Below are 18,330 nucleotides of genomic sequence, written 5' to 3' on the forward strand. Positions count from 1 at the left end.
GTCATGGGCATGGGTAGGGTATTTTATAAAGAAAACAGAAAACATCAGTGATTCTAGGAAGCCAGAGAAGTGTGATCAAATAAGAAGACTTCTGCTACACTATAATATAGCTGGATGAGATGTCTCGTCTAATATACATTTTTAAAAAGGGAAGAGCATGTTTAAAAGGCAGAGCTCCTAAGAAACGTCAGAGAGAAAAGAGACTTTTGTTTTAAATTTTTCAAACAGTTACTAAGAGAGAAATTACAACTAACCACAGGCAAAATACCATCTAGCAGAATAACAGGAGAAGTATAGGCAGAGCTGATGTGAGTGTGCATAACCCAGCATGTGTGTACAGACAAATGAATCAAAAATTAGCCAGGTAGAGAGAGCGGGATGTAGGCATTATTGTCAGTTGTTATGTGCCCATTTGTCTTTGTTTTTCATGTATGTATGCATCTACGTGCGGATACACACACATATGTATGTACACATATATATGCATACTTACCACCATAACACAGAACCTATATTCTACGTGCTTTCCATAATTCTATCATATTTCGGACTCTTATATGTATCTTCTCTTGATAGGCATGAGTCTTTCCCACAGCTATCCAAGTAACTCATAAGATATTCTACTTTCTTGTCACAGCTTTAACTGAACATTTACCAGAACTTCATCCTCAGTCTTCTCAAGGCCTCAGGCAAATGTTTATCCAACCCAGTTGAGTACCTCAGTGGCTAGAATTCTCTAATTCATGCAGCAGCCTATTATGTTGTCAGACCACTTGAATCATAGAAAGATCTTCCTTATATTGGGCCCAAATGTGCCTACCATAGCTTGTTCCTGTTCACCTCAGCTCTGTTCTCCACAGCTACAGGAGATAAATTAACGCCCCCCTCCAGTGTGACAGCATATGCATACTTGAAGGTAATTACCAAGTCCTCAGGCCCTGTCCCTAGTCCCTCTACCTATCCTGACAATGCTGTCAGCATGGCCAATATATGATGAAAGGGGAAGCGGGATCCCTGGGTGGCGCAGCGTTTTAGCGCCTGCCTTTGGCCCAGGGCGCAATCCTGGAGACCCGGGCTCGAATCCCACGTCAGGCTCCCAGTGCATGGAGCCTGCTTCTTCCTCTGCCTATGTCTCTGCCTCTCTCTCTCTCTCTCTCTCTCTCTCTCTCTCTGTGTGTGTGTGTGTGATTATCAGAAATAAATAAAAATTTAAAAAAAGAAAGAAAGAAAAGAAAGAAAAGAAAGAAAGAAGCAAAAACTTACCACACTTCACCATTCCCACTTCATAGCATTTCCGAAGTCGGCAGGCCTGGCAGCTCTTGCGTCGATTCTTATCTATTGTACACTGATTTGTAGCTGGGCATATGTAATCATTATGTCCTGCAGCAGAAAAAAAAGGGGGGGTCAGGCTATTATTACTGTATTTTGATTCAATATTCTAGTCAACACTGATAATGCTACCCAGCTGAGAAGCAAGGGATATCTTCTTTTTTTTTTTTTTTTAAGATTTTATTTATTCATGAGACACAGAGAGGCAGAGACATAGGCAGAGGGAGAAGCAGGCTCCCTGCAGAGAGCCAGATGAGAGATTCAAACCAAGGACTCCAGGGTCACGACCCGAGCCAAAGGCAGACACTCAACTGCTGAACCACCCAGGTGCCCAGGGGATATCTTCTTAATGCAGATATGGGTAACAAAGGGCGAAGTTTGCCCTCATCAGTGCCTTGTTAGGGAGTGAAGATAACCTAGGAATATTTCCATATCTTATTCTTTCTTTGACTAATAGGCTATCCTCTGCATGTTCGTAGAATCCTCAAGAGATTCATTAGAAATATTCTCCTTTGGACATGGAAAGTAAGACAGTTGCCTGAAATTGGTGCTGCAAATCACAGAACTGCTCAAGAATAGCACTTGTGTATCAAGTCACCAAATTCAAATACTTATATTCTTTTATATATATACCTCTTTGGAATTTAACATGACATTTTTATAGGAATTCATAGTCAAATAAGAGAAGGAAACTAATCAACAAGAAGATAAAGAAATTAGCGAACTAAAGAACCAAAAGAACTGCCACTTGAGGCTGGCTGTGATTATTGTTCCAAGTCCCCACTGCCTCCCTCAGCCCTGTGACTCGCAGGGCACTAAGGTGGATAGGTTGTGTTTGCCTACCAACTGATGCTGAGCTTGGCCATGAAACTTGCATCAGCCAGTGGTAGGCTAGTAGAAGGAATATTCCAACAGTTTGCCTTGGCCTCTTGAGCTCCCAAGAGGAAAAAAAAAAAAAAAAAAGCCTCAGGTAGCCACTAATCTGTGGAAACGCAATGCAGACCTGAACTTGACCCAGAACTCAGAGCCAAACCGAGAGGTAGAGCCACCCTACCTGACTCATGGACCAAAAAACATGGTTTTATGATTGGATCAAAATCAAATTTTATAATTCTCTCCCACTTTAGGTAGATTCAATAACACTTGTTCAATCAAACACAAATTGAAAATCAATTGTTTGTACTTTACCACCATTCCCTGGGCCGGCCAGGGTGGCAGCAAGGGTATGGACTGCATAGTTCTAGGAATAGTAAGACAGTTTAGCCGAGGGGCAAAAACCACTGTCAAGTGACCCTCATAACAGCCACGTATAGGAAAGCTGGCACATCAACATTTCTGACTACCTGCTGATTTCCAGATTCTTTATCATTTCCTTTAACCCTATAACTTCCCTATAAAAAGCCATGGTCCCCATTTTTTTTTTTAAGAGAAAACACATTCAGTAATCTCCTTAAGGTCATGGTTTTCCTTTTCCATGCAGCATAATAAATTTCTACAAACTTATAAGCTTAAAACCAAACAAATTTATTATCTGATTTCCACAAGTCAGGAATCCAGGCACAGCTTACTCTACTCAGGGTTTCAAAAGGCTGCAATCAAGGTGTTGGATGGGCTGTGGTTTCATCTGAAGCTCAGGGTCCTCTTCCAAGCTCATATAGGATGTTTGCAGAATCAGCTCCTTGCAGTTGTTGGACCAAGGCTCCCATTTTTACCATGGTTACCAGCTGGACACTGCTGTCAACTCATAGAGGAACCAGTTCCCTGCCCAAAAGCAGTTCACAGCATGATGCTTGCTTTCCTTCAGGCTAGGAGGGGCACTTGTCTGATTTTCAGTCTGTCTTCACTCGGCCATGATGGAGTCTTACACAATTACAGCATAATCACAAGACTCCCCCAATACCACTTTCCATGTTAGATACCCTAACCAAAGGAGTGGCTCATATTTACAGGTTCCACACACACTCAAGAGTATGGGGTAATATAAGGTAAGGCGCAACATTTTTTAAAAGGAACAGATAATTATCTTGTTATTGCTTTTATCCTCACTTATAATATTCAAAAACAAATTATATTTTAAAAGTCAAGATATATTTCCAATCAGAAACTTTTGATTGTCCTCTAGAACAGATGCTTTATGGCTAAAAGGTAAATGTAATCCCACAGTACTTTCCATGGTAGCAGCAATCTTTCAAGGACCTTCTAAAAATTCACAGAACAATACATATGATGTCATCCTTTTTGGTTTTATAAAGAGGTTTATAACAATAAGCATTTAAGGACTAGAGGTTCATTATTTTCCCCTCAGAGTTTATTTTAAAAGATAATTTTACTTAAAAAAAATCAGAAAGCACAAGAATATAAACACACTAAAAACGGCCTAGAAAATGTCTTATGCAAGAAGGTCAAGGTAATTGACAAAAAAGAAAAAAGTCCTCTTGAAAGTATACTATCTCACATATTAAAATGGTTTTCTCAGAGCACCTGGGTGGCTCAGTCAGTTAAGCATCTGACTCCTGATTTCAGTTCATGTCATGATCTCAGGGCTGTGAGATGGAGCCCATGTCAGGTTCTGCACTCAATGCAGAGTCTGCTTAGAGATTCTCTCTCTCTCTCTCTCTCTCTCTCTCTCCCTCTCTCTGCCCCCCCCCTAAAAAAATAAAATAAAATGGTTTTCTTGTTCATGCAACAGTCTGTAAAGCACACAATTCCATACTAACCGAATTCAGAGAAAAGTTCAAAGCCAAATTAAAAGCAAAATATGTAGCTAATTCTTGAAGATATAAAGCTTTATAGGAAAATGTGCTTTTTATCATCTAAACATAACAGGTTATCTCTGTACTCTCTACAAAATTATAGACTAAGTCTGATTACCTATTGTCATTTATATCCAACCTCATAGAGGGGAGAGAGAGCCCTGGACTTCAGATCAGAATATCTGAGTTTCAGCTCATTTCAGCCTCCCGGTGTTGTCACTTGTCACAATATTGCACTTGTCACAGAGCAATATTTATCACCCGCACCCTCCCTGGCATGCTTGTCCCTCAGCAGCAGGCAACAACCTAGCATTTGTTCCTTCAGGACATCCTCCATGACTTCAAGGCCAAATAAGTCCCAAGTAATGGAATATGTGCCTCCAAGGTAAGAATTTCCTACATAACCTACCAGCTGTCAGAGCTTCCCATTTAAAGCCCAGCCTCTAAAGCTGTGAAAAGCAAAGCCTTAAAGGTTTGTGAGTGGCACTTAAATAGATTTCAACTTTCAAAGGACAATGATAAAAGTTTGTTATGAACACCAATATGAAAGTGAATAAAATAGTGCCACTGTTACATTTGGATGTAAAATAAATAGCCCAAAAGAATGAAATTTACAGAAATACCACTGAGAAGGATACCAGATATACATAGTTTTTAAAAAATAACAAAACTGTATAAGAGATACAAAAGACCTAAATAAATGGAGACAGAATATGTTCTTAATGTGAAGAATATTACAAAGATTCCTTCCAAAATAATCCTTAGGTTTAACAAAATCTCCACTTTTCTTAACATTAAGGATGGGAGGTCACTTAATAAAAATATTCTAATGTTCCTATGGATAAATAAAGAAAATAGCCAGAATACTTTTAAAATAGGAGGTATTTATATTGGTATGTATTTAAATGCATTATAAAATTATAATAGTAAAAGTAAAAAATAAAACTATAATAATTAAAATAATGTGGTACTTACAAGAATGAAGAACTAGGTCAACAGAACAGGATAAAACTATACATAAGAACTTATAGAGAGAGACAAAAAAAATCAATGAACACATAAAAAGATGTTCAAAATGATTAGTAATCAGGGAAATGCAAATTAAAACCACAATGAAACACAATTATATACCCAAAGAATATCTAAAATTAAAAAGGCTAATAATATCAAGGATTTTTATAAGGATGTAGAGCAACTGGAAGTCTCATGTTACTTTTGAGAATACAACATGGTTCAACCCCCTTGGAAACAGTTTGTTAGTTGCTCATAAAATTAAACATATGCTTATCATACAACCAGCAATTTCACTCCTAGATATTTCCCCAACAAAAATGTAGGTCTACATAGAGGGATTAGCATGAACACTCATAGAAGTTTTATTCAAAATAGCACAAAACTGGAAATACCCCAAATGAATAAACTGTGGTAGATCTATATATTGGAATAATGCCCAGTAACAAAAAGGAATGAACCATAGGTACATGGATAAAACTTAAAAGCATCATGATAAGTGAAAGAAGCAATACATAGATGGTTACCTAATGATTCAATTATATGACATTCTAGCAAAAGGTAAAACTATACGGAAAGAAACTAGGTCAATGGCTACTAGGTCTTGGGAAGTTAGGGGGGAATTGTTTTTAGATTCTAGATATAAGTGAAATCATATGGTGTTTTGTCTTTTTTTTTTTTTTTTTAATTGGTGTTCAATATACTAACATACAGAATAATACCCAGTGCCCGTCTTTCTATGTCTGACTTAATTCACTTAGCACTATACCTTCTAGGTCCAACCATGCTGTTGCAAATGGCAAGATCTCATCCTCTTTATGGCTGAGTAATATTTTACCATGTATGTAACTTCTTTATCCATTCATCTATTGACATACACCTAGACTGTTACTGTACCTTGGCTATTGTAAATAATGCTGCAATAAACACAGGGGTGCACATCTCTTTTTAAATTGGTGTTTTTGTTCTCTCTGGATAAATATCCAGTAGTGGAATTATTAGATCATATGGTAATTCTGTTTTTAATATTTTGAGGAACCTCCAATACTGTTTTCCACAATGACTGCACAAATTTAATTCCCACCATCAGTACATAAGGATTCCCTTTTCTCCATATATATATATTTCAGGTAGAGATTTCTTCCCAACAGCAAATAAAAAGGACCTTTCTCAAAGGATATAGTTAATTGTATTGGGTCAAGATTTCCTTAAGGAATAAAATTGTAGAATCTCAACAAGATAGAGAATTGTCATCATATCATATCAAGAGTTCAGTTCTGAATTTTAGAAATTTGAATTGTTCTTACTATATAATAGCAAGCAAGTAGGCCTGGCCTTATAATTTACTACTAGAATTATCATAAGTAAAAATATTAAAGTACCTAAATATGTTAAATACAGAATGAAAAGTTGTGTAAAAGCAATTATAAATAAGCAAATGATACAATTTATGTTTTGATAATATTTGATGACACATTCTTCCTTTATCTGTGATGTTTTATCTTTCAATAAAATTAAGTTTTTAATTGGCAGAGGGCCCTGATCCACCCAGCTATGAAGATCTTAGAGAAGGTGGGTTTAAATAAGATTAGAATTAGAAGAAAAACACAAAAAATAAAGAAAAGATGTTGATATCTCAATACAGAAGAGTTAGAAAACTAGAATATCTTAAATTTGCATGAAGTTTATAAATGACCAAATGTTTTCATATAACCAACTTCATTGCATTTTTATTTTTATATATTTTTAAAATATTTTACTTACCCATTTACTTAGAGAGAGTGTGTGTGTGCATGAGATGGGGAGAAGAGGGAAAGAGAGAAACAGAGTCTCAAGCAGACTCCCCACTGAGCATGGAGCCTGACACAGGGCTCAATCCCACAAACCAGAGATTGTGACCTGAGCTGAAATCAAGAGTCAGACACTTAACCAACTGAGCCACCCAGGCACCTCCATTTCATTTGATAACAAACCTGTAAGTATCTCCATTTCACAGAGGAGGAAACAGGCTAAGAGGTAATGTCTTAGAGCTACTAAGTAGAAGATCCAGGACAAATAAGTAGTCATCTATACAGGTTGAATTTCAAGGGAAGGTAACTCTGTACTACTAACTTTCTACCCTTCACCACCTTCTAGATTCTATCAGGAGCCATCCCACCATGACTCTTACACATGCCAAATATTAAACATAAGCCAAAGGAAGAAATGATCTTTGTAATTCCTAACAAGCACATTGCTTCCAGCTTTATCTTCACAAGGGTTGCAAAGAGGGACTCCTGGGGAAGATGGCAGAATAGGATGATCCTAAGCTCACTTCACCCCATGGATACAACTAGATAACACCCACATCAGTGTAAATAACCCAGAAAATGATCTAAAGACTGACAGGACAGACTCTCCACAGATAAATGTAGAGAAGAGGCTACATCAAAGAGGGTAGGAAGGGTGGAAAGGCAGTTGGGGCCTAAACATACCTATGGGGACAGACCTATGGGATTGTCCATGGGAGGGAGAGACCTGCAGGCTTGGAGAGTGGGGATGAACAGACTATCACACCAGGTACCCCAAGTACAGGGAACGCACACAGGTAAGATGAATTCCCATAACATTTGGCTTTGAAAAGCAGAGGGGGATATTTTATGAGTTCTTACAATGAGCAGGATTTAGTAGGTGGAACTTTAAACTCAGCAGGCTTGGCTCTGAGACAGCTGGGAAGGCAAGAGGAAACAGTCTCTGCCCTTAAAGAGATAGTACAACAAACAGCCCCATAAAGATAGAAAACAGAAGCAGCAGGCATTGAAAAATGCCTGCGGTATATGGGAGGGAAATTTGTTTAATAATCTCAGAGTATGTGCTCGAGGGGCACGGATCATATAGGAACAAAGATGCTGCTGGGCACCATTTCCCTCCCCCTGATCCCAGCCTAGACACACAAACACCTGTGAGAACCAGCACAGTGCCAATATCTTCCACATAATTTGCTAAAGGCAGGCCTGCCACCCCCACCCCATACAGCCTTGGCCAGAGCCCATCCAAAGTGGTGCCACAAGCCTGGCAGTATGCAAGCAACCACAACAGGGGCCAACTCCAAAGTGACTCCTCCCCTAAGGAGAGGGAAAGATAACCACACACACCAGTCCAACTGTGGCCCCAGCAGTGGGCTGGGGTGCAGACAGCTGGTCTGCTGGCCTCACTTACCAACAAAAGCTTCTCAGAGCACAACTCAGGGAAAGTGTCTTACAGTTCAGTGTTATTATATCTCTGGCAAATGCCTGGTCTGATCCAACTCAAGCCTAAGGCAGCTCCAGATTGGCCAACTAACAATGCAGGGACTAAATCCTGCCCACAACAGGCAAAGAGGGTCATTGCAGACAATTGGACTAAAGGCAGAAGCATCTTGGCCACTATAGTAGGGTACATACAACACACATAGGCAACACCTCCTAAGCACCAGGTCTGATAAACAGGGAACATTACACTGCAGGGCACTACAGGATCTCTTCTTTATAAGACCACTACTTTCAGGAGCAGGAGACATAGCTGACTTTCTTAACACATATATATCTTAACACATAGAAACAGACACAGAGAGTTAGACAAAATGAAGAGACAGAGGAACATGACCCAAATGAAAGAACAGGACAAAAATCACAGCAAGAGACCTAAATAAACAGAGAAAAGTAACATGCCTGATAGAGAATTTAAAGTAATAGTCATAAAGGAACTCACTGGACTGGAGAAAAGAATGGAGGACCTCAGTGAAACTCTTAACAAAGAAACAGAAAACACAATAAAGAACCAATCAGAGATTAAGAACTCAACAACTGGGGATCCCTGGGTGGCGCAGCGTTTTAGCACCTGCCTTTGGCTCAGGGCGCGATCCTGGAGACCCGGGATCGAGTCCCATGTCGGGCTCCCGGTGCATGGAGCCTGCTTCTCCCTCTGCCTGTGTCTCTGCCTCTCTCTCTCTCTCTCTCTCTCTCTCTCTCTCTCTGTGTGTGTGACTATCATAAATAAATACAAAATTTTAAAAAATAAATAAATAAATAAATCTAAGAACTCAACAACTAAAAATAAAAATAATACACTATAACGAACAGAAGAACATATCAGCAACCTGGAGGACAGAGTAATGGAGAGCAATCAAGCTGAACAGGAGAGAGGAAAAAAATGAAAAATTAATAAAGACTTAGGGGACTCAGTAACACCATCAAGCATAATAATAACATTTGCATTAAAGTGGTCTCAGAAGGAGAAAAAGTGGGGAAAGGGGCAGAAAATTTGTTTGAAGAAATAATAGATGAAAACTTCCCAAATGTGGAGAAGTAAATAGAAATGTAGATCCAGGAGGCACAGAGAGCCCTCAACAAAATCAATCCAAGGAGGTCCACACCAAGACATATAGTAGTTAAAATGCAAAAAAAAAAAAGTAGTGATAAAGAGAATTTTAAAAGCAGCAGTAAAGAGTTACACATAAGAGGACCCCCCCATAAGGCTGTCAACTAATCTTTCACCAGAAACTTTGCAGGTCAGAAGAGAGTGCCATGTTACACTCAACATACTGAAAGAAAAAAACAATAACCAAAAATACTCTATCCAGTAAGGCTATCACTCAGAATAGAAAGAGAGAGAAAGAGTTCCCCACACAAACAAAAGGAATTCATGGCCACTAAACCAGTCCTACAAGAATTGTTAAAGGGGACTCTGAGTGGAAAAACCATAAGCAGGAGTAAGCACAAAAGGAGTAAAATTAAATGTATCTATAAAAATCAGTCAAAGGAGTCACAAAATAAAAGACTGTAAAGTATGACACCATATATCTGAAAGATAGCAGAGAAGAGTAAAGATTGGGTTCAAATTTAAGAGATCACCAGCCTAATATAAATTAATATACACATAAGATGTTATATACAAACCTAATGGTAACCACAAATCAAAAACCAGTAAGAGGTGGTGATGGATGATTGTGGGAAGAGATCCATTCAAGTTCTGAAGCTCTGGAGTAAAGATCCACAATTAAAGGATAAGGTGCTCTACACTTGAAACAATCCACTCCACCATCCACCCCATCCCCAAACACACATGATCCTATGAACCATTCATCAAGTACTTTATATACCAAACAGGCCAGTGGTGAAATTTCTGCCAAGTCATCTACGAAAGTATTTGAAAGCAAAAGTAGAAAACTAAAGAAGCAGCTAACAATACTCTTGTACCTTGAATGCTTCTTTTAAAAAAGGCCTTACATCCTTCACACGACCAGACTCCATAGTGATATCCAGATGCGTAATCGCTGCAGACCGCACAGAAGTGGGCATCCCTCTTTGAACTTGGACTAGTAATGGGGCTGGCACAACTGCTTCCACTAACTTTCCTTTTCAGTGTCTCTCTGGGGGAAAAGAAAACATTCATTGTAAGACAGCATTAAGAGAAAAGATGGACTTTCTAGGGAAAAAAATAGCATGAACACTGCCTAAGTTACCTCTTTGCCCTGTAGGGCTCATGATAAATATATTCCAAGAAATCTGATCAAGCACCTTTGTTGTTGATATCAGATCTATGAAGAATCACACTGTTGGGAATGACTGCTGTTTGAAAATGGTTACGGGAGTCTATGCCCATCCATGCAGCACCGATGAGCACTAGTAACTACAGATGGTCAGTTGTAGCCATCAGGCTGCACATGTCTGAGTGTAACAAGTGACCAGAGCAAGTGTTACCCACAGGTCTGAACCACAGCAGGAAGTACCGTTGCTGGAATTCATCAACGCTGTAAAGATGGGTCTAAACTTACCTACCCATTTTCAAGTAGCAGTTATTTTCAAGTGTTACCTTTCAGAGTTCCCATTCAAATGGGGGGGGGTGGGGAGAACCTTTCATTCTGCAATTTAAGATGAAGGTCTAGAATAAAAATAACTTCAAGAGGAGTAACAAATGCACTTTATGTTATACTGAAGTGATACTATACTCTGGTTTAGAGAAAGAGAGAGAAAGGGGAGGGAAGAGTAGGGGAGGGTAGAGATGAACGTGGAAGGGCAGGGAAGGCCAGAGAGAATAGAAAGAGAAAAGAGAAGAGAGGGGAAGAAAGTAGACATGTGCCTGTCCTTAAAGAAGGTTCTGAAGGAAGGAAGTGCTCAGGGCTGGGAAGAGGGGCAGGAGCTCCCATATGGGAAAGGACAGCTGGTCAAGGCAGCACCGGCAGACACCAAAAGCACATGTGGTTAGTTCCTAATTTTGCTAGGCCATGTTTCTTTTGGAAAGAAAGTGTTAGAAATATGATTGATTCATACATGAGGATAATTATACTATGGGTTGATTTCCCTAATATTAGCAGAACTCTGATTAGATCTTGTCCTCAGAAACAAAGTATCTCCCCTTGAAAGCTGAGTGAAAAACAGTACTTTAAAAAAGTCATGTACAACATTTATATTCTCTTTCACCAACAAAGTTCTTAAAAACGAAGAAAAATAAAAGTACTGTGTGATGTGGCTTTCTCGAAGTGTTACGACAGCATTTGAAAGTAACAAATTTCAATATCTAATATGCAGTGACTTAATACTTTGATTGTTTTAGAAATTTATCTCCTCCTCATCTTTCTCCCAGCACAACCTCTTCCCTCCTTAGCTGTAATTATCATTAAACACATTACAAATTAAATGGAAATAACCATCACGTTACCTTGCTTTGGAAGAGTACAAATACTCTTTTGAGCTTCAAGAAATTTCAACTAAAGTCTACATTTAGTTTCCTACCAATCTTTATCAAATGTTATTTTAGTTCACTGCTAAAAAGCTTACACCAATTATTGTCTGTTTTCAGGCTTCGTGTGTCCAGTGTATTTCATTTAAGTAGTAATACTGCCACAGTTGCCTTTATCCTGGACACAGTGTGTCATGAACACTAAATTGGATTTCACTAAAGAGGGATTTAACTTGAAAGTAAAGCAAAAACTTCTTTTTCAAACATGTCACTTCATCAAGAAAAAGGTGATTTAAGTTCAATCTTTAATGTCTAAAAATGGTAGTCATGAGAGTGAATTCTCCCCACAACCCAGATGTACAAGCTTACTTTTTAATGAGGATTCAAAATCAGAATAGATATTCTAGAATTCAGAATATCATATGTGTTAGGTGCTCTAAGTAATCTATGTGATGAATAAAGACCTTGAATGATGCATATCTTTCTTCTCACTGCATCATAAAGTGATTCGAATAATGCCCCGAAGTACAATTCAGAATGAAGACTGAATTTACCTGTTTACAGGTAAGGTGGGTTCTAGTGATCTTGCTTCACACCAAGGACTCTTTTGAGGTTCTGCATACAGAAGTGACGACTGGCAATGGATGGCTAAGGGAGAGAGGTGTCCAGGAGTTGGCCACAACACATTTGGGCTCGTGGTCTGCCGACTGGGTCCACCTTCTGAGTTATTGGCACTGCTGGGAATACTGTAATTCATCACAGCAGGGCTATAGAAGGTCACGGCGGAATATTCATGGCGGCTCTCTACGTAGGAGGAGGGTATATATATGGGGCCGTGCTCCAGGGGTAGGACAGATTGACTGCAGTTGTAGGAAGCAGGAGAGTTAAGGCTAGATGGAGAGTTTTTGATATCCATGTCTTGAAGAGGCAACAGCTGAGGAAACTCTTTGTGAGAAGAGGCACAAAGGGACATTATGATGTTCTCAGAGACTCATGGGCAGGTACGATGGCTGTAGAGAAAAACAAAAGACATTTCTAAGTTACAGCTACAGGCCTAACTATTCAAAATGTCCAAACATATTTATTACTTACACACGTGCTTAGAAACACATCCTGAAAGACAGACCCCAAAATATTAACCTCAGGGGGTGTGAATGGGAGGCATGGAACTCTCATTTGCTACTTTATTCACTCCTTTATTACTTTTGTTGTGGTTAGCTACAAGAATTGTTTTTAACCACAAGAATTTATTATACTTTTTAAAAAAATCAAAAAAATACAGGATTATATTAAAACGCCAAGTTCTCTCCCTCCCCCCCCCCCCCTTTCTGGAACTAGATACGTTTGTTTTCAAGTTCTTATGGAAAAATAAACAAGCATAACCAAGAAGACCTTGAAAGAGCAGGTCAGTGAGCACGGACAGCATTAACAGATATCCAGGTACACGAGTCGCCAGCAATAAAACACAAGGAACAGACAGGCCAACGTGCCCTCGTCAGTTATCCATTTATTGCTTTCTCAGCTTCCAATGCACCCTTGGGGGTACAGCCTACGCTAAGCCCTGGAGGTGCTTTACCGGGTTCCGGTGAGCGCACTGCTAAGCGCTCTCAGTAGAGGGCGCTGCAGGGACACCACAGGAGCAAGAGGCTGCTGGTAGTACCTCGGGTGCCAGCAGAGGTGGGGGTTTGGGGGGTGAGAACAGCCAGTGGAGTCTGGCATCGCTGCGGGTCCAGAACGAGGTCCCTCTGCAAGTTTGCAAAGACGGCGTGGCGATAACCTTTCCACAGTCACCTGTCCAGACTGTGGCCTGACAAGTCATAAAAAAGTTGTTCCTTGCACAAACCTCCTCCCCTGGTGCTACGGGCACACTGTGAAGACCTTCTGTGCCCCCACCTCCTTCAACCCACAGCACCTGGACTCCCAGTGCACTACCACGCTGCCAGCTGCTGATCACCCGCTCCCCGGCAGCACCCCCGAAGCTGTCCTCCTGCCTGCCCAGCCACCTTAGACCAGCTCTGGCCTTGGCTAAACCGGCAAAAATCTCTGCTAATTAGTGGCCCACCCACCTTTCCCAAGGAGGTCCAAACCCCTTCCAAATCTGTCCTTTCTTGAGTGTTCTCCCTCGGCCCTGAGGTTCCATTTATAGTTTACTTAATATTTAATATTTATTATACTTAATTATTATACTTAATCTCTCATCATGGTTATTCTTTATATCAAAACTCCCCTGAACTGATTATGTAGTTTCTAACTCCTGATTGGACCCAGACTGCTACAGAACAAAACAGAAAATCCCAAAATAGAAAATTCAAGAACGCAAAAGTTTTTGGAAATTTGGCATCTGATAAAGGGGATAGCTCAAATCACCGAGGAAACACTGGACAGAACTGCCATTGGAAAAAGAACATATGCCAGAATAAACTCCAAAGGGTTCAGAGATCCAAATGTTAAAAAGAAAAATGGAAGGACTCTGAAGGAGACTCAGGGGGAAAGGGAGCAGTGGGAGGGAGAGGGGACTGCACAAGTACCAGAAGCAAGCAAAGATGAACTTCTTTATAACATGGGTGTGGGAAAAACCTTCTCACTATGGCTTAAAATCCACATACAATAAAAAGACCAATACATTCAGAACAGAAAAGTAAATCTCTGCACATCATAAAAACACCATAAGCAAAGTCAGAAGACTAATGACAAATTGGTGAAAAAGCATCTCAACTTCTATTAGAAACAAGGGGATTGGGTTGCCTGCTCAGGTCGTTGTCCCAGGGTCCTGGGATCGAGTCCCACATCAGGCTCCCTGCAGGGAGCCTGCTTCTCTCTCTGCCTAGGTTTCTGCCTCTCTGTGTGTCTCTCATGAATAAATAAATAAAATCTAGAAAAGAGAAAGAAGAGAAGAGAGAGAAGAGAAGAGAAGAGAAGAGAAGAGAAGAGAAGAGAAGAGAAGAGAAGAGAAAAAAGAAAACAAGGGGCTAAATGTCCTAGCATTTAAAACTCCTCAAACGAAAACAAGACCAAAAACTCTTTAGATAAATAGGCAAAAGACATAGAACACAGAGAAAGGAAAGCAAATGGCTCTTAGAACACAAAGATGCTCCACATCATTCAGAAAAATTAAAACTACAAGATACCATTTTCTCACGTTTGGCAAAAATTCAAATGTTTGACAACAGACTTCCTTGGTGGGACTGTGGAAAAACAGAGACTTTCTTTGACACTGTTGGTAGTAGTGCAAAATGGCACAACCCCCACGAATATCTGGCATTATATACAGATTATGCATGTGGTACCTTTGGATTTAAGTCCAAAGCTCCCATTACAAATGACTGTTACATCAGTTTCCTCACTCTGAAAATTAGTAATTAAGGAAAAAGAATTAAGTCTGGACCCTGCCTTTTTAGAGACTCTGTAGTTTATGCAATCGTTGAGGGCAAACTCTTCTTTATGAAAGAATGTCACCCAATGAATAGTTCAAAAAAAAAAAAAACTTGGATGGATAAACTAGATAGTTTATCTAGAGCAAGTAAAAATATTAACAATTACTGAATCTAGACAGTGGACTTATGGACATTCATTATACCAGTCTTTCAACTCTCCTTTGGGTTTAAAATTTTTCATAAGAAGCTTTGGAGAAAAGACACAAAATAATACAAGAAATTACAAATGGAAACTTAAAGGTTAGAATAATTGGATAATACAATCTGGGAAAGAGAAGAATGACCATTAATAACTAGACTGGTTGAGAAAGATCATCAGGTAAAGAAGCTTGCCTTGAGAAGTTCTCCATTTTCAATATCTTCATGCCAGCTGCCACCTACTTCCACATGCAGGTAACTTGGCTCCCTAAATGTTCCTGATTACTTTCTCCTAACATCTTCATTTGAATGATCATTTCCGTTTGTCTTCAAAACAATATACCTATGGGAGTTTTAAAATAGGTCTACAAATTATTCAATAGTCCTCCCTTCAAAAGGTGGAGTCTAACCTCCCCTTGAGTATGTGCTAGATTTAGGACTCATTTTTAGTGAAAAATTATGGCAGAAGGGATGCTATGTGGCTTCCATGACTAAGTCATAAAAGGTACTGCAGTCTCTTCCAGGCTTGCTCCCTTGGATCACTCACTCCAGAGGAAATTAGCTGCCATATTCTGAAGACACTCAAGCAGCCTTGTGGAGGCCTCCTGTCAGAGCTAGCAAGAAACTCCAGCCTCCAGCCAACACCTCTGTAAGTTAGAGCTTTCGGAAACTGATCTTCCACCCCCTGTCAAGCCTTCAGATGACTGTAGGTCTGGCCAACATCTTGACTGCAACCTCATGAGAGGAGCTAAGCTGGAACCTTCCAGCTAAGCTGCTCCCGGATTCCTGACCCTTAGAAAATGTGTGTGAGATATTATGTTTGTTATTTCAGCTGCTAAATTCTAGGATGACTTGCTACACAGCACTAGATAATACAAATCCAAGGTAAAATCAATCATTTTCCTCCCAAAACCATTATTAATTTTCTATTTGTTAATGACAAAGCCCAATACACTTACCTTTGACTTCTCCACTGCAACCAATTATCTTTAATCATGAGGGCACACTTTTTTTTCTCCACAGTACCTTTTCCTTTTGGTCTTTTGCCAACATCTGAGCAAGCTCTCATTACTTCTTATGTGTGCATCTGGAGTAGGCTACTTACCACTCCTTGTCTCCAGTGAGCTCCTTCTCTGGTTCCATAGAGCTGCCAGACTGACTGACTTTCTTTCTTTCTCTTTCTTTCTTTCTTTCTTTTTTTTTTTTTTTTAAGATTTAGTCATTAGAGCAAGAGAGGGAGAGAGTGTGGGGTGAGGGGGCAGAGGGAGAGAGAATCCCAAGCTGAGTTTGCACTGTGCGTGGAGTCTGATACAGAACCCAATACAGGACTTGATCCCAAAACCCTGAATCATGACCTGAGCCAAAATCAAGAGGCAGAAGCTTAAACAACTGCACTACCCAGGTGCTCCCTGACTAACATTCTTAAAACCCAACTCAATACCCCTCTGCTTCCCACCAGCTTGTGTAATGTCACATTCTTCTAACATCCAAGGCATTCCATTCTGCTGCCCTAATTCATCATCCTACTCTAATCTGCTATTTTCCTGCAGAACTGCCATGTCCATAAGGAGTATGCAAAGTGCATCATGAAGTGATGTGCTTTTTTTACTCTTAGCACTCCTACAATTACTTAAAAATTTAATCCTCCTTATTAGAATAGAACTGCATTGAATCATTCTTGTAAATGGTAGAAGTAGGATTAGATTTTAATCTCCTTGAAGGCACACATTATTTTTATTCACCTACTACAACTCAATAAATATTTGTTATAATGAAAGAATATGAGGAAACGTGTTTATAAGATTTCACCCAGTCCAGGGTGTTAGTGGAAGATGGGAGCAGCACGTTCAGTAGGTATGGTACCATGTGGAGACAGGATATCTAAAGGAGTCCCAAGGCATGCACTCTGCCTTCAAAGAGCTACTGTACCAGGTAAAGGAGGCAGGACAGACCAGGTAAAATGCTAAGGAATACAAACACGCTACCACTTATAATCAACAGTGATTGACCATGAAGGACAGCAGAGGGAATGGTAGCTAGAGAAGAATACAGCATCAAAAAAGTATTCTATATGTAATATATTTTACATTTTTACATGTATTCTTATACCTTTCTCAGATATATCAATATGCATGTATTAATCATAACAGAATTTTCTATTTCCATTACTTAGATTCCCAATCAACACATGCAATACCTGATTCCTAATAGAAAATATGCAGAGTAAAGCATATAATGCTAACTATTGTCAAAACTAGCAGTTTCCAAACTTTTTTTACATGGTGGTAAAATACACATCAAACTTATGACATTAAAAATAAAAAAATAAAAAATAAATGGTTAAAGATTTTATTTATTTATTCATGAGAGACACACAGAGAGAAGCAGAGACATAGGCAGAGGAAGAAGCAGGCTCTGGGCAGGGAGCCCAATGTAGGACTCAACCCCGGACTCCAGGATCACATCCTGAGCCAAAGACAGATGCTCAATCGCTGAGCCACCCAGGCAACCCCAATCATTTCTAAATGTCCAGTTCAGTAGTGTTAAATACATTCACATCATTGTGCAGCTCATCTATAGAACTCTTTCCCTCTTGCAAAACTAAGACTCCTCACTCGTTAAACAACAGCTCCCCAACCTACCCCAACCCCGAGCCCCTCAGCAACCACCATTCTACTTTCTGTCTCTTATGGATTTGACTACTCAGTACCATATAGAAGTGGAATCATGCAGTATTTGTCCTTCAGTATCTAGCTTATTTCTTAGCACAATGTCTTCAAGGTTCATCCATTTTGTCTCATGTGTCAGAATTTCCTTCCTTTCTAAGGCTGAATGATATTCCATTGTATCTACGTACCACATTTTGTTAATCAAGAAAGGGTTTTCAACACAAATGATTGAAAGCATTTGCAGATCCATGAAATGACCTAGGTTAGAGTGAGTGGTTGAATATAGAAGAAACAACA

At 39.6% G+C, this 18,330-nt stretch overlaps 1 protein-coding gene across 1 annotated transcript in view; it reads right to left on the reverse strand.

Annotated features, from left to right (window-relative positions):
* ESR2 (estrogen receptor 2) overlaps positions 1 to 18,330 on the reverse strand; it is a 62,748-nt gene that overhangs the window by 37,946 nt on the left and 6,472 nt on the right. The window contains exons 2-4 of the mRNA XM_072838890.1: positions 12,347 to 12,802; positions 10,310 to 10,482; positions 1,264 to 1,380 (exon numbers count right to left, since the gene is read on the reverse strand). Of these exons, the coding sequence (XP_072694991.1) occupies positions 1,264 to 1,380; positions 10,310 to 10,482; positions 12,347 to 12,765 (709 nt within the window). The 5' untranslated portion in view covers positions 12,766 to 12,802. The remainder of the gene's footprint in view (positions 1 to 1,263; positions 1,381 to 10,309; positions 10,483 to 12,346; positions 12,803 to 18,330) is intronic.

Source organism: Canis lupus, chromosome 9, assembly GCF_048164855.1.
Source record: "Canis lupus baileyi chromosome 9, mCanLup2.hap1, whole genome shotgun sequence".
NCBI classification, from domain to species: Eukaryota; Metazoa; Chordata; class Mammalia; order Carnivora; family Canidae; genus Canis; species Canis lupus.